This window comes from Marmota monax, unplaced genomic scaffold (assembly GCF_021218885.2).
Source record: "Marmota monax isolate L192 unplaced genomic scaffold, Marmota_monax_Labrador192_F-V1.1 WCK01_AAM20220418_F8-fsc01400, whole genome shotgun sequence".
NCBI classification, from domain to species: domain Eukaryota; kingdom Metazoa; phylum Chordata; class Mammalia; order Rodentia; family Sciuridae; genus Marmota; species Marmota monax.
Genome location: NW_026693443.1, coordinates 19,752 through 33,965, shown reverse-complemented (window position 1 = coordinate 33,965; position 14,214 = coordinate 19,752). Strand labels below are relative to the sequence as shown.

Here is a 14,214-nt window from a genome sequence, read left to right as displayed (position 1 = left end):
CAGTCAAATCCCCAACCCTTTTTATTTTTTATTTTGAGACAAGTTCTCTCTAAGTTGCTTAAGGCCTTGCTAAATTGATTCCCTTGTCTTAGTCTTAGTCTCCCGAGTTGCTAGGATTAAAGTTGTATACCACCATGCCCAGCTGAAAGTCTGGTTCTGAACAGATTAATGTGATCATTCATCTGTTTTACTTAGTTATGGAAGAGCAACTTTGGACTGAGATGGCATTGTAAGTGCTATGCCTAATAGCTCCGATGGTGCCTTCTTATCATGGTTTTAAACTTTATGGTGACTTATTGACAAGACGGAAAGGGGAGAGTGGACCCTTCAAAGATGTGGTTCCCACTGCAGTAGTCTCTAGTCAGTTGTGGCATTTTAACTTTAAATAAATTAAAATTAAATAAAACTAAAATTATAGTTTCTTCAATATGTTTAATCACATTTCAGGAGCTTTGTAGCTACATCTGGCTAGTTGTTAACAGTAATGAACGGGGCAGGTAAAGAATAGTCGCACCATCATAGAATGTTATATTGGACAGGGCTCCTTTGGAGGATCCAATACCTGTATGCTCCTGATATTTGTTCTTCTTCATTAAGCTATTTCTGGGAGGGACTCTTCAGAGAAGGCATTTCTGTATACATCTGTTATTATAAACCACTATGTTTTTGGAAAACCTTCTGGATTGGTTGGGAATCAATATTTGGGTAATAGAGTGGGTCAGTTTCTTTAAGCATGATGGTCATAGCAGGGAGGTAAACTAAATGTTTCAAGGATTTCTATTGCAGTTTCGAGTTCCAGCAAGATAATTTGCTTTCTGCAAGCTGTCTTGTAGGATTCCCAAATAACAGTTCTTCATTAGACTGATCCTCTTTGATAACCTATTTCGATTTCCCACAGTCTTCTCCAGATTTCACTTGTCTAAAACAAAATCTTTAATTCTCTGCCAACCCACTCTCCCACCAAGAAACAAAACTCCCTCCATCTTCGATGTCTTATGGAATCTCTTCATTTTCTCTAGCCAAAATCCTGTATATTTTTCCCTTTCCTTCAGCTTCTGTGTTTATCAGATACTAATATCTGTGTTAGTTGTACTCCTAAAATGTCTTAAATCTGAATATTTCTTCTTCAACTTCACTTGAATGCTCTATTCCAAGCTATCAGATTTTTAAAAAGCCTTTTCTAAGTGGGCACAGTGACATGTGGCTCAGGAGGCCGAGACAGGAAGATTGTAAGTTCATGGGTAGCCTCAGCAACTTAGTGACACCTGCAATAATTTAGCGAGACCCTATCTCAAAAAATAAACTAAGTGCTAGGGATGTAGCTCAGTGGTAAAAGCACTCCTGGGTTCAGTCCCCAATACTGAAAATAAAAGGGGAAAAAAAGCTTTTTCTTTTTGTTTTGATGGGAGGAGGGGTACTGGGTATTGAACTCAGGGGCACTTTGGCCCCTGAGCCACATCCCCAGCCCTTTTTTCTTTTTGGTATTTTATTTAGAGACAGAATCTCACTGAGTTGCTCAGTCCCTCACTTTGCTGAGTCTGGCTTTGAACTCATGATCCTCCTGAGCCACTGGGATTATAGGCACACACAACTGTGCCCAGCAAAAAAACTTTTTCTTAATGAAAGAAATCAAACATATACAAAAGTAGAGAGAATAGTGTAATAATTCCCATGTATCTGTCATCCAGCTTCAACAATTAACTCATTGCCAGTTTCATTTCATCTATTACTCCTCCCATTCGAGTCATTTTGAAGCAAACTAACATACTATATCACACTATGTATCTTTCAGTATGTATGTTTTAAAAGTAACAAATCATTGCATTTAAAAATGTGGATCAGATCGTGTCATGCTCCTGCTTTTAACCCTTCAGTGTCTTCCACTCTCCTTACTGCAGCTTTTAAGTTCTATATGTCTGGCCTTTGATCGTGTCCAGCCCCATTTCATAATTTTCATAACCTCTTTTGCTCAGCATCTCTTCACTCCAGCATCTTTGACCCCACCAGGATCTTTTTTTTTTTTTTTTTTCAATTTGAGGCCTTTGAATGTGGTGACCCTTCTTCCCAGGTAGCTTTTCCTTGCTCTTCATATAAAGAATTCTAATCTGGTCTTTCACTCCTTTGTTCAAATACTACTTTGTTGGAGAGTTTTTCTCTGATTACTATTTGTAATTAACTTCTTCCATGTGCTCTATCTATCCTATGTGCCCCTTTTCAGTTCCTTCATAACACTTACTGAATTGAAAAATTGTTTATTTACTTATTGTTCATTTTCTGTTTTCAATGTTACAATTGGAAGAGATCTTCCTTGTCTTGTGTCTTTAATATGTTTGTGGTTTATTATAGGTACCCATTAAATATGTGTTCAATGGTTAGATGAAACTGACTATAGTAAGAGTTCATGAGTTTTTTTTTTTTTTAAGTTTTTTAATATTTATTTTCTAGTTTTCGGTGGACACAACATCCTTGTTTGTATGTGGTGCTGAGGGTCGAACCTGGGCCGCACGCGTGCCAGGCGAGCGCGCTACCACTTGAGCTACATCCCCAGCCCGAGTTCATGAGTTTTAATAAGATTTTTACTTAGAAATTCTGAGTTATGATGTGAATTAAATGTAGATATAAGGTCTTTTCCCTTTCTTATTACAATTCCTCTTCATTTCAGGCTGCCTTTGATATTGGTTGGGAACAAGTCTGATCTGGTGGAATACAGTAGCATGGAGACCATCCTTCCCATCATGAACCAGTATACAGAAATAGAAACCTGTGTGGAGGTATGCCTCATGAAAATTTATTATTGGTGAATTCTCACTAACCTGAGATTCTGAATAGGAATGGGGGTGATGTGTGATGGAATAAATTTTCTGCTCTTTGTGCACTCATGTAAACCCAAGTACAACAGAACTAGGTTGTGTGTAGACATGATATTGTGATGTCCACAAAGGAAAATGCAGTTTTCAGTTTCTTCACAAAATCTGCCACCTTATTTTGATAGTTTTAAAATACATTTTTTGTTCTCATAATTGATTTTACAGTATAAAATTTTTAACCTTTTCTTTTCAGTGTTCAGCAAAAAACCTGAAGAACATATCAGAGCTCTTTTATTATGCACAGAAAGCTGTTCTTCATCCTACAGGGCCTCTGTACTGCCCAGAGGAGAAGGAGGTAACCACCAGACTTGTTTACTGGAATGTAGGAGAAACTCTAGTATGATAGTACTTTTTAGTAACTCTTATGTGTTTTTTGCAAAAGTTAAACTTTCAAAATTCAAAATTTATTACTTTATTAAATAGCAACATTTTCTTAGTATTTATCTGATTATTTATACAACTTTGCTATTATAAAATCTGAACTTAACACAGAAACAAAAAACTTGTGCTTTTCTAACAATCGTAGTACTGGGGATTATGTATGTTTAGTGCTCTTGGTAGCTTTACCACTGAGCTACACCCAAGCCTTTGTGTAGTTTTTAGAAATGAGTACAATATATAACTTTAATGCTCCTTTTTGTTTTATAGCTAGAAATACAGTTATTCCTTATTTAAATATCTAAAATTTAATAATATGTTGCCATAAACTTAAGAAAAACTGATTATATTTTTAAAATATTTACATGCCATAAAATTCACATTTTAAGATAATTCAGTGATTTGTAGTATATTAAATACATTATGCAAATATTATCTAATTCTAGAACCTTTCATCACTCCCAAAAGTAATCCTGTTCTCATTAGCAGTCACTCTGTAAACCCTCTTTTTCCAAGTTCCTTACAACAGTTAATTTATTTTTTCTGCATTTAGTTTTGAACATAATCAAAGCTGTCATCATGGGCTTGGGCTGTGACTCAGCTGTAGCGCACTTGCCTAGCATGTGTGAGGCACTGGGTTTGATTCTCAGCACCACATATACATAAATAAAATAAAGGTCTATCAACAACTAAAAAACTATTTTAAGGAAAAAATCTATCTTAAAAAAAAGTGGGGTGGCTGGGGGTTGTGGCTCACTGGTAGAGCACTTGCCTTGAATGTGTGAGGCACTGGGTTCGATTCTCAGCACCATATATAAACAAAAACTAAAATGAATAAAATCATAAAATTAAAAAAAAATTGTTTGGGGCTGGGGTTGTAGCTCAGTGATAGAGCGCTTGCCTAGCATGTGTAAGGCCCTTTTGATCCTCAGCATCACATAAAAATAAATAAATAAAAATAAAGATATTATTGGGCTGGGGTTGTGGCTCAGCAGTAGAGCACTTACCTAGCACATTTGAGGCCCTGGGTTCGATTCTCAGCACCACATAAAAATAAAAATAAATAAAATAAAGGTATGTGTCCAACTACAACTAAAAATATAAATATTAAAAAACAATAAAGATATTGTGTCCATCTACAACTAAAAAAAAACTTGTCATCATTACTATTGCCTAGCATGTGTGAAGCTTAGAGTTCAATCCTCAGTACCACATAAAAATAAATAAATTAAAGGTATTGTGTTCATTTACAACTAAAAAACATAAATAAATAAAAAAAGATGAAAATCTCATTACAGATCAGCCTTAACATATGAACATTTGCAATTGATTTTCACAGTAGTGAACACTAATTTTGATTTCCAAATAAGCACAATATTATCCCTCCAATAAAATCTGTTCTCATTAGTAGACCTATACAGAAAAGTTATACTCATTAATATATTTTGAATTTATCAGTAAAAACTTGATGAAAATTTGATTTATCTTTTGCTATGTAAGTACCTATATGGTATCCTTGATTTTGCCTTTTGGCTCCAAAGCCTAAAATATTTGCTGTTTCCCTTTACAGAAAAAGTGCTGACACCTTGTAAAACTAATTTGTGTTATCCTTAATCTGATCATGGTTTACTCTTCCTTAGTCCTGATTTACAATTTCTTAATTGGGATGCTTATTTCTGATTTACTCTAAGCCAGTATTTCCCAAACTTGCCTCATCATAATAATTAGTAGGTGTAGATATATTTATTACAAACACATGCCATTCTTATTAGTCAGGTGCTGTATTTTATAATAAAGGAAATTGGAAAGTGCTTTTATACTATATTTACCTCTGAGGCCTTAGTCTGGCGGTACATTAAACTCCCCCATTAGTTCTCAATTCTTTACTTGCTACTTTGTTCTCAAGACTATTATTAGTTCTGATAATCTGCTAATCCCCTGGCTCTTCCCCTAGTCCCGCAAGGGTAAAACACCTACCACCATCTGTTGCTCATTTCTTAGGTACACCTGCCTAATAGATAAAACTTTCAACTTTAGGCCGTATCTTATTCGTATGTATGTACAAGCTTTAAGTCTAAGCTTATACCAGAATCTTTTATTTCAACAACAATAAGTGTTTTTTGGTTTAGTTTTTGTTTTTGTTTTTGTTACTGGGAATTGATTTTAGGAGCACTTAACAACTGAGCCACATCCCTAGCCCTTTTTATTTTTTTTTTTTATACTTTTTTTTTTTTTTTTTGTTTTTATGGACTCAATACCTTTATTTTATTTATTTACTTATATGTGGTGCTGAGGATTGAACTCAGGGCCTTGCACGTCCGAGATGAGTGCTCTATCGCTAAGCCACAACTCCAGCCCCCCGTAATATTTTTAATTTTGAGACAGAGTCTCACTAATTTGCTTAGTGCCTTACTAAATTTGAATTCTGCTTCCTCAGCCTCTCATATCACTGGGATTACAGGCATGTGCCACCAGGCCTGGCCAATAGTAATAAGCTTTTTTTTTTTTTTTAAATATTTATTTTTTAGTTTTCAGTGGACACAACATCTTTATTTTATTTTTATGTGGTGCTGAGGATCGAACCCAGTGCCCCGCGCATGCCTGGCGAGCACGCTACCGCTTGAGCCACATGCCCAGCCCCAGTAATAAGCTTTTAATACAGATTTGAATCATCAATTTCAAAATTAAAACCTGAGCTAAAATGTTAAATGATGATTAACTCTGTGTGACCTATGTTGTCCACATTTTACCTACTAATGAAAAAGATGTGACTATTATGTAATAATAATATTTATTGTGTGAGTAGATCTCTCATATAGAAAAGGAGGAGTTGTTAAATATATCACAATGGAACCATCATGGTGAAGATTTAAAAAGAATAGAAAAGAAAAGCCCAGGGACTCTGCCAGTTGGCACATTGCCATTGTGGACATTCGTATCTTGTTTGCTTAGTCCAAAGCCTTCAGTTCAGACAATGGTAGAGGAAGGAGAAGACATAATGATTCAAGTAAAAGAGAAGGTCTCTCAAGTTAGTCAGACAGAGGAAAAGATTCAAGTAAAAGAGAAGGCCTCTCAAGCTAGTCAGACAGAGAAAGAAAGTGTAAAACAGAAAAAGCCATCAGGGGGAAAGTTACAACAGGAGACTGCTACTAACACCTTTCTATCACCAGAGGGTGTAAGTGTCCAACCAACAGCACCACCTCTGCAGGAGACTGCTACTAACACCTTTCTATCACCAGAGGGCGTAAGTGTCCAACCAACAGCGCCACCTCCATATGCTGGGAGGCCCCCAACCCCCGCAGTTGATAGTTGGGATCCTGAGACAAGATCTCAAATATTAACATGCCCTGTATTTGAGGCAGGAGGGCAGCGATTTTACCAAGTTTTAAATTTCAAAACAGTGAAGCAGCTAAAAGAGGCTGTAACAACCTATGGTCCTCAAGCACCCTTCACTGTAAGCATGGTCGAATCCATTAACAACTTGAACATGACGCCAGCAGATTGGGCTAATATGTGTAAAGCTGTGCTAAATGGAGGACAATACCTGTTATGGAAGGTTGCCAATGAGGAATTTTGCAAGGAGACGGCTAGGCGAAATGCAGCAGCTGGTTATCCTCAGAGAAATCTAGATATGTTGTTAGGAAAGGGACCTTATGAGGATCAGCAGCAACAAATTGCATATGATCCTGGCGTATACGCACAAATTGCTGCAGATGCAATTAAGGCATGGAAGACTTTACAAGGACATGGAGGTTTACAAGGTCAATTATCTAAGGTAATACAAGGAGCTAATGAACCTTATGCTGAATTTGTAGATAGGCTTATTCAAACAGCTACCAGAGTTTTTGGGAATACAGAACAAGCAATGCCATTACTAAAACACCTGGCTTATGAGCAAGCGAATCGTTGGTGCAGAGATATCATTAGACCATGGAAACATGAAGATTTAAACACATATATTAAATTATGTAGAGACATTAATGAACAAGAGCAAGTCGTGGCAGCTGCAGTAAAACAGGCTTTAGATGCCAGAGACATTAATGAACAAGGGCAAATTGTGGCAGCTGCAGTAAAACAGGCTTTAGATGCCAGGCCAAGAACATGCTACAATTGTGAACAAACAGGACATTTTAAAAGGAATTGCCCCATTGGAGGAGGGTTTAACAAAACTAGGTATCAAAGGAGTAGAATACCAGGTATTTGCCCATGGTGCCGTAGAGGGAGACATTGGGCTAATGAATGCCGTTCTCAAACCACCATAGAGGGTACTCCATTATCAAAAAACGAACAAGGACCAGGTGTTTATCCACGATATTGTGGAGAAAGGCATCGGGCTCCATTGCCAAAAAATGGACAGGGGGGCCCAATGCTCCGGGGCCCAAAACCACAAATATACGGAGCACTGGAGGAACCCAGCAACCCCATCAGGGTAGTGCCCAGGACACATTGTCCATCAGATCCCTCATCAGACAAACCAGAGGGAGCGCAGGGTTGGACATCTGCGCCTCCGCCAGAGCAGTACTAACTCCAGAGATGGGAGTTCAAATCATTCCCACAGGGGTGAAAGGACCTCTTCCCAAAGGAACAGTAGGCTTATTATTGGGACGCAGCTCTTCTACTCTAAAAGGACTTATGATAAGTCCTGGGGTAATTGATCCCGATTATGAAGGTGAAATAAAAATTATAGCCAGTTCTCCAAAGGGTATATCAGTAATTTCACCAGGAGATAGAATAGCACAGTTACTAATAATACCCAGCCTACATGATAAATTTTCCAGTCGTACTGTAGAAAGAGGTTCCAAGGGATTAGGCTCCACAGGTGTAGATTGGGCTATGCTTTCTTTAAATTTAGATTCTTGCCCCATGCTAAAACTAAATATTCAAGGACATGAATTTAATGGGCTACTGGATACAGGTGCAGACCTTAGCATCATCTCTCGTCAAGAATGGCCAAATCATTGGCCATTACAACAAGCCACTCAAACGCTTCGAGGCCTAGGAGTGGCGACTAATCCCCATAGAAGTGCAATGGTATTAGATTGGAAGGATCCTGAAGGATGTGAAGGAACTATACAGCCATATGTATTGGATCATCTTCCCGTAAATTTATGGGGACGAGATGTCCTAGATCAATTAGGTTTGACATTAACAAATAACATCAACCAAAATGCACCCACTATTATGACTAGACAAGGTTTTAGGAAAGGAAAAAGATTAGAAAAACAAGAACAAGGTATAGCAGCACCAATACAAATAGATCAAGGAACAGACAGACATGGGTTGGATTTTCAGAAAGGGCCACTGAGACAAAATTACTTGGAAATCAGAAAGACCAGTATGGGTTCCTCAGTGGCCCCTGACTAAAGAAAAGATACAAGCAGCCCATGACCTGGTCAAACAACAATTAGCAGAAGGACATATACAACCTTCTGTATCTCCCCATAATACTCCCATTTTTGTCATCAAAAAGAAATCTGGTAAATGGAGATTATTGCAAGATTTAAGAGCCATTAATAATGAGATGGTTATTATGGGACCTGCTCAATCAGGGATTCCTCAGTTGTCTGCTTTGCCAAAAACCTGGTATGTTTTAGTTATAGATATTAAAGATTTTTTTTTTCAATTCCAATTCATCCTGAGGATAGTCCACGTTTTGCATTTACTATCCCTGCACTGAATCATGAAGGTCCTGATCAGAGATATGAATGGAAAGTACTCCCTCAAGGGATGGCTAACAGCCCAACTATGTGTCAAATTTATGTTAACAAAGTAATCCAGCCACTTAGAAATCAAAATCCTGAACTACAAATATTTCACTATATGGATGATGTATTATTAGCACACAAAGATAAAAACACATTGCTAGAATGTTATGCCACACTTACAAACTTATTAAAAAATTATAATCTAGAGATAGCAATAGATAAAGTACAATTAAATTTTCCAATTAATTATTTAGGAGTTCTATTATCCTCAACCATGGTCCGTCCACCAAAAATTCAAATACGAGTAGATCAACTCAAATCACTTAATGACTTTCAAAAGTTATTAGGAGACATAAATTGGATAAGGCCTTATTTAGGTATACCAACAGGAGAGTTGGGACCTTTATTTGATATCCTAAAAGGTCCATCAGATCCAAATTCACCCCGAATGTTAACGCCTGAAGCAAGAAAGGCATTAAAAATCATTGAAACATATATGGAAAATATGCATTTGGATAGAATTGATATAAGTTTGCCTTTATTATTTATTGTACTACCAACAAAAAATATTCCTACAGGAGTATTTTGGCAAGAAGGTCCATTATTATGGATACATTTATCTTATTCTCCTAACACTATTCTTACTAGGTATCCTGAGGCTGTAGGACAATTAATACTCAAAGGAATAAAAGCAGCCAAGGGAGTGTTTGGAATTTCTCCCAATAAAATTATTACTCCATATACTATGAATCAAATTGATGAGTTAGCTAATGAGTTAAATACTTGGGCAATAATCATGTGCAAATCTAATGTTTCATTTGATAACCACTTACCATCTAATCCTTTATTGTCTTTTTGGTCATTGCATCCTGTAATTTTTCCAAAAATGACAAGAAAAACACCTATCATGAATGCTCCAAATATATTCACTGATGGGTCAAATAATGGTACAGCAGCAGTAGTTACCCCTGATCAAACTTTTACATTTTTAGTACCCAAACAATCAGCTCAAAAGGTAGAGCTTAATGCAGTTTTACAAGCTTTTGTGATGTTTAAAGATTCTGTATTTAATTTATTTTCTGATAGTCAGTATGTAGTTAATGCTATAGTATCTCTTGAAGATGCTGGTAGGATTTCCCCTTCTTCTACTGTTTTCTCTTTGCTTTCCACTATACAAAGTCTAATCTGGGACAGAAAAGATCCATTCTTTATAGGACATATCAGGGCACATACAGGATTGCCTGGAGCCCTTAGTTTGGGCAATGATTTAGCAGATAAAACTACACATGACATACATATTTTCTCTACACTAGAAGAAGCTATAAATTTTCATAAAAAGTTCCATGTCAATGCTAATACTTTACAAAAGCGTTTTAAAATAACTAAGGAACAAGCTAGACAAATAATAAAACAATGTCAAAATTGTGTGACCTTTTTACCACAAGTTAATCTTGGAGTCAATCCTAGAGGATTGATACCTAACCATATTTGGCAGATGGACGTCACACACTTGCCAGATGGTAAGTTTCACTTACCCTCAGTCACTCCCCGTGCGAGCCACCAAACGCCGCAGTCTGGCTGGGCACAATCAGGAGCCACTTGTCAAAAGAAACTAACTTTATTTTTAGAACCACACACGCCAAACAAAACAGCCTCTCAGGAAAAACCCTCAGAGCCTCAACTGCCACCACCGGCTTTTCACAAGCCTCTCTCTCCCACACCAGCTTCTCTCCACCTCCCACAATCCTCCTGCTCTTGAGGCCGATTGGCTGGGTCACGTGGGCGGAGCCAAAAAAGTCCCCCAATGAGCAGCTCCGTGGTCTGAAAGGGCAGGGAAACAGCCCAATGAGCATCACCACAGAGGAGCCAATCAGCTAGATGTTGCTGGGGCTGCTGTGAGCCAATCATCAGCCAGCAGCTGGAAGTTTGCTGGAGCCCCTTTGGCTGTGGCTCTCAACAAGAAAGGGAGAAGGTGTTTGTTGGCTGGGTGGCAAGAAGGGGAAAAGTTAGGGTTTGGGGCACAGGCCTAGATGGTCATCCTGCCTCTTCACAGGTTGTATATTTCTTTTCCAGGTAGTTATCAAGTTCTGTGGGGTAGCAGGGAAGTTAAGCTTTAAACCTCAAAAAAGTCACTGGCTGATGGGGCTGGCTTTTCTGCATAGGTCCATTTTTGAATAGCTGGTTATAAATTTTCTTTGAGTGGATTCTGGAAAAACAACTTAAGCACTCTGTTACTTAGGAAGTGTATATTAGGGTTTCTTCTGGCCTTTGACATCTTCACTTCCATCCTATGGCCCCAGTGAAACCCGGGGCAGGATTCTGAAGCCAACAGTCTCACTGGACCAAATACCACAGCCTCCCTGGTCTTCTCCAAGTACTTAGAAGAGAATTTCCCTTTTTTAAGGAGTTAAATATATTCTTTAATTTAGGGTTAAGATAAATTGAGCAAAGTTGATGTGTAAAGAGCTTACAGAGACCCCACTCCTGTCTGGAACTTGTTGCCCCACAGGGACCATAGTCCTTCCTTGGGTAACAGAGGGGACACTGCCATCCCTGCCCAGGAAATAGTACCAATGTGTGTCCCAGAGCTCAGATTTATGCCTCAGCCCAGCTTGCAACCTGCCCCAAATGAAGTCTGTGGGTTCCCATGGATTCAGCAAAGAGGATTCCAATTAAGATCTGGTCTGAGAAGCCTGAGAGGAAGTGGCTGCTGGGATTTGCATTGGAGAAGAAACTGTCTTGGTTCTTCTCTGCCTTGCTCCTGTCCATGGAGACCTGTGACCAAGTTCTTCTTCTTCGAGAAGATTTTCCTGGCCTCAGTGCCCTGTCGACCTGCCCACCTGCCCATGCTGCTGGGCTGGCCCCGTCCAAAGGCCAAGGCTGAAGATAGTCAGGGGGACTGATGGGCTGTAGCAGTTCAAAATGTGGATGCCGATGCCTACCCAGGACTAGCTCCTCCTCTCCTTTCCAAAGCATTTCTTTTTTCTACATTTTGTTACATCACCAGATTCCCTCCAAGTTATGTGAACAGATGTAAACAGATGTCAAAGTGATATTGATTTAGTATGGATTTGTAAGAATGAACCCTTCATACTGCCCAACCTGCATCCCTAAAATATCCACCAGCCTTACAAAAGAGTGGTTAGCACTTTTGAAGCTGCTCTGGAACAGAAAAGGGAAGTAGCTCTTTATTCTAATGCCCTGCATGTCACTTAGCATGAAGTGCTTTTCTGCCTCTAGTGAGAAAATCATATCATGTTCCTCCTTCACTCTACTGAGATGGAGGATCACATTGATTTTCACATATTAAATCTTTCATTCTCGGATAAATGTATGTGTGTATGTATTTTCCCCTTGATACAATTATGTATAGCATTTCTGGGACCAGTGATAAAAAACACATTTGCTACACTGCACTTGATTTGCTAATGTTTAGTGAAGAATTTTGCACCCATGTTTATTAGAGTGGCCTAAAGTTCATGTGAAATAAGGAATGTCCTTTTTCAGTACCCTGGAGAATTTTGTGTAAGAATGAAATTATTTGCTCCTTAGACGTTTGATAAAACTTGCTGGTGAAACCATTTGAGCCTAATGATTTCTGTGTGAAGAGATTTTTAAGTTCCCGTTGGAAGTATGGTCTAGAACTGGGGACCCACATTCTGGAATCCCGTTATCACCCCACATTTCTGAAAGGAAGTGTATGCCTGGGCAGAACATGGGCTCCTTCCTACCTGGATTGACCTAGCTACTCCACTGGTGCATGTTCCTCCTGCTGATAACAAGCTGACACAGAGTCCTGGAGATGGCAGAGTTGCTCACAAACACTAGCAGAAACATGGTGGTTCACAGGAGTAAATACAACGACCAAATGTGAGTGTTCTTTCCCTATTCATAAAGCTTCTGCTGCTATCACCACTCATGGATTCATAGGATGCCTCAGTCATTGCCATAAAACTTTAGCTCCAAACAAGAAACTCATCTTACTGCAATGGTACACCAAGATGCAAGTCATTAGGGTTGACAAGGGACTCCAGGAGAGTGGGGAGTTGAACCTCCAAACCTCAGTGCTTGTGTTCCAAAAAAAGAGAAATTACAGACTCAAAAAGCCATGCAGGAGAGCTTCATTATAAGTAAAAGTAGAGTAAGGCTCAAACAAAGAGCACTCCTGAGTGGGTCTTCTCCCAGCCGAGAACGACAAATGGAACAATGCTGTCTCCAAATGGATTGGTGTTTTAGGGGTGCCCTGAGAGCTGGGGTCCACCTTCAGCACTATTTGACAATCAGGGTTCAACTCCTTCATGTCAGGTGGTAGAGTTTTGGGCCCTAGTTGGTCCTTTCCAGAACTGTCATGGTGTCCACCTAGGGAGGGGAGTGTTATTTACGAGTCAATCCTATGTTAATGTGAGAATTGGGACACCTGTGGCCATCAATTCTAGCTTTACAATGACCTCAACTGACCCTGTCAAGAGTTAGGAATAGCCCCCATTAAACCTTTGATGTATTTCTTATTTGGCTCCTTTTGTTCTCTTTATTTGTATACTTGTTGTTTTCCTGCATTATCTGAGTACCTACTTGCCTTAAAATTAATTTAAAGAAAACCTTAAAAGTAACTTAAGGAAAACCCATGACCTTGCCCTGATATTGGCTTGCATTTCACTTCTCACTACTCACTGCTACCTAACATCTCCCACTCTTTGGAACTGCAGGCTGCATGGCAGATGAACAGCAGTCCCCCTGCCTTCCACAGGGACCATACAGGAAAGCAGGTAGAGAGAGGGTGGGGGCAGTCTCATAGACAGCTTTGGCAGGGTGCCCCACTCCTCACGCTGTAGTCCAACCAGACTTAGTTAAACTTCATAAATTTCATCACGGATCTTCAACAGCCCCATGGCACATTGGGCAAATATTCTCACAGATGAGAGATTAAAGCAGAGCACATCAGTCAAGGTGCCCCAGTGTAAGCAAGTAAGGGGGCAGGAATGCAGGTCCCACCCCCTAGGTCAGGGCTTCTATCTACTAGGTGTCAAAGAACCAGGCACACATGGGCACTTCCCTGGTCAGGCACCATGCTGTGGCTTCACCAGACCGAGGTTCTAATGGAGTTGATGTCTGCTGCAAAGCTTTAATTCAACATGTAAACTTTTAAAAACAGGAAAGCATGAATTCTAATCACCAAAATATCCCCTTTACTAACAATGTTACTGTACAAAATTCTGATGTCTTTTTCAGATTTAAAAAAAATGTAATCACATCATTAAATATTA

General features: G+C 39.0%; 1 protein-coding gene across 1 annotated transcript in view; it reads left to right on the top strand.

Annotated features, from left to right (window-relative positions):
• Window positions 1-12,531, top strand: part of LOC124101527 (mitochondrial Rho GTPase 1) — a 36,931-nt gene extending 24,400 nt beyond the window's left edge. Inside the window, exons 7-9 of the mRNA XM_046457543.1 lie at window positions 2,663-2,771; window positions 3,061-3,162; window positions 11,460-12,531. Coding sequence (XP_046313499.1) covers window positions 2,663-2,771; window positions 3,061-3,162; window positions 11,460-11,468 — 220 coding nt within the window. The 3' untranslated portion in view covers window positions 11,469-12,531. The remainder of the gene's footprint in view (window positions 1-2,662; window positions 2,772-3,060; window positions 3,163-11,459) is intronic.
• The last annotated feature ends 1,683 nt before the right edge of the window (window positions 12,532-14,214 follow it).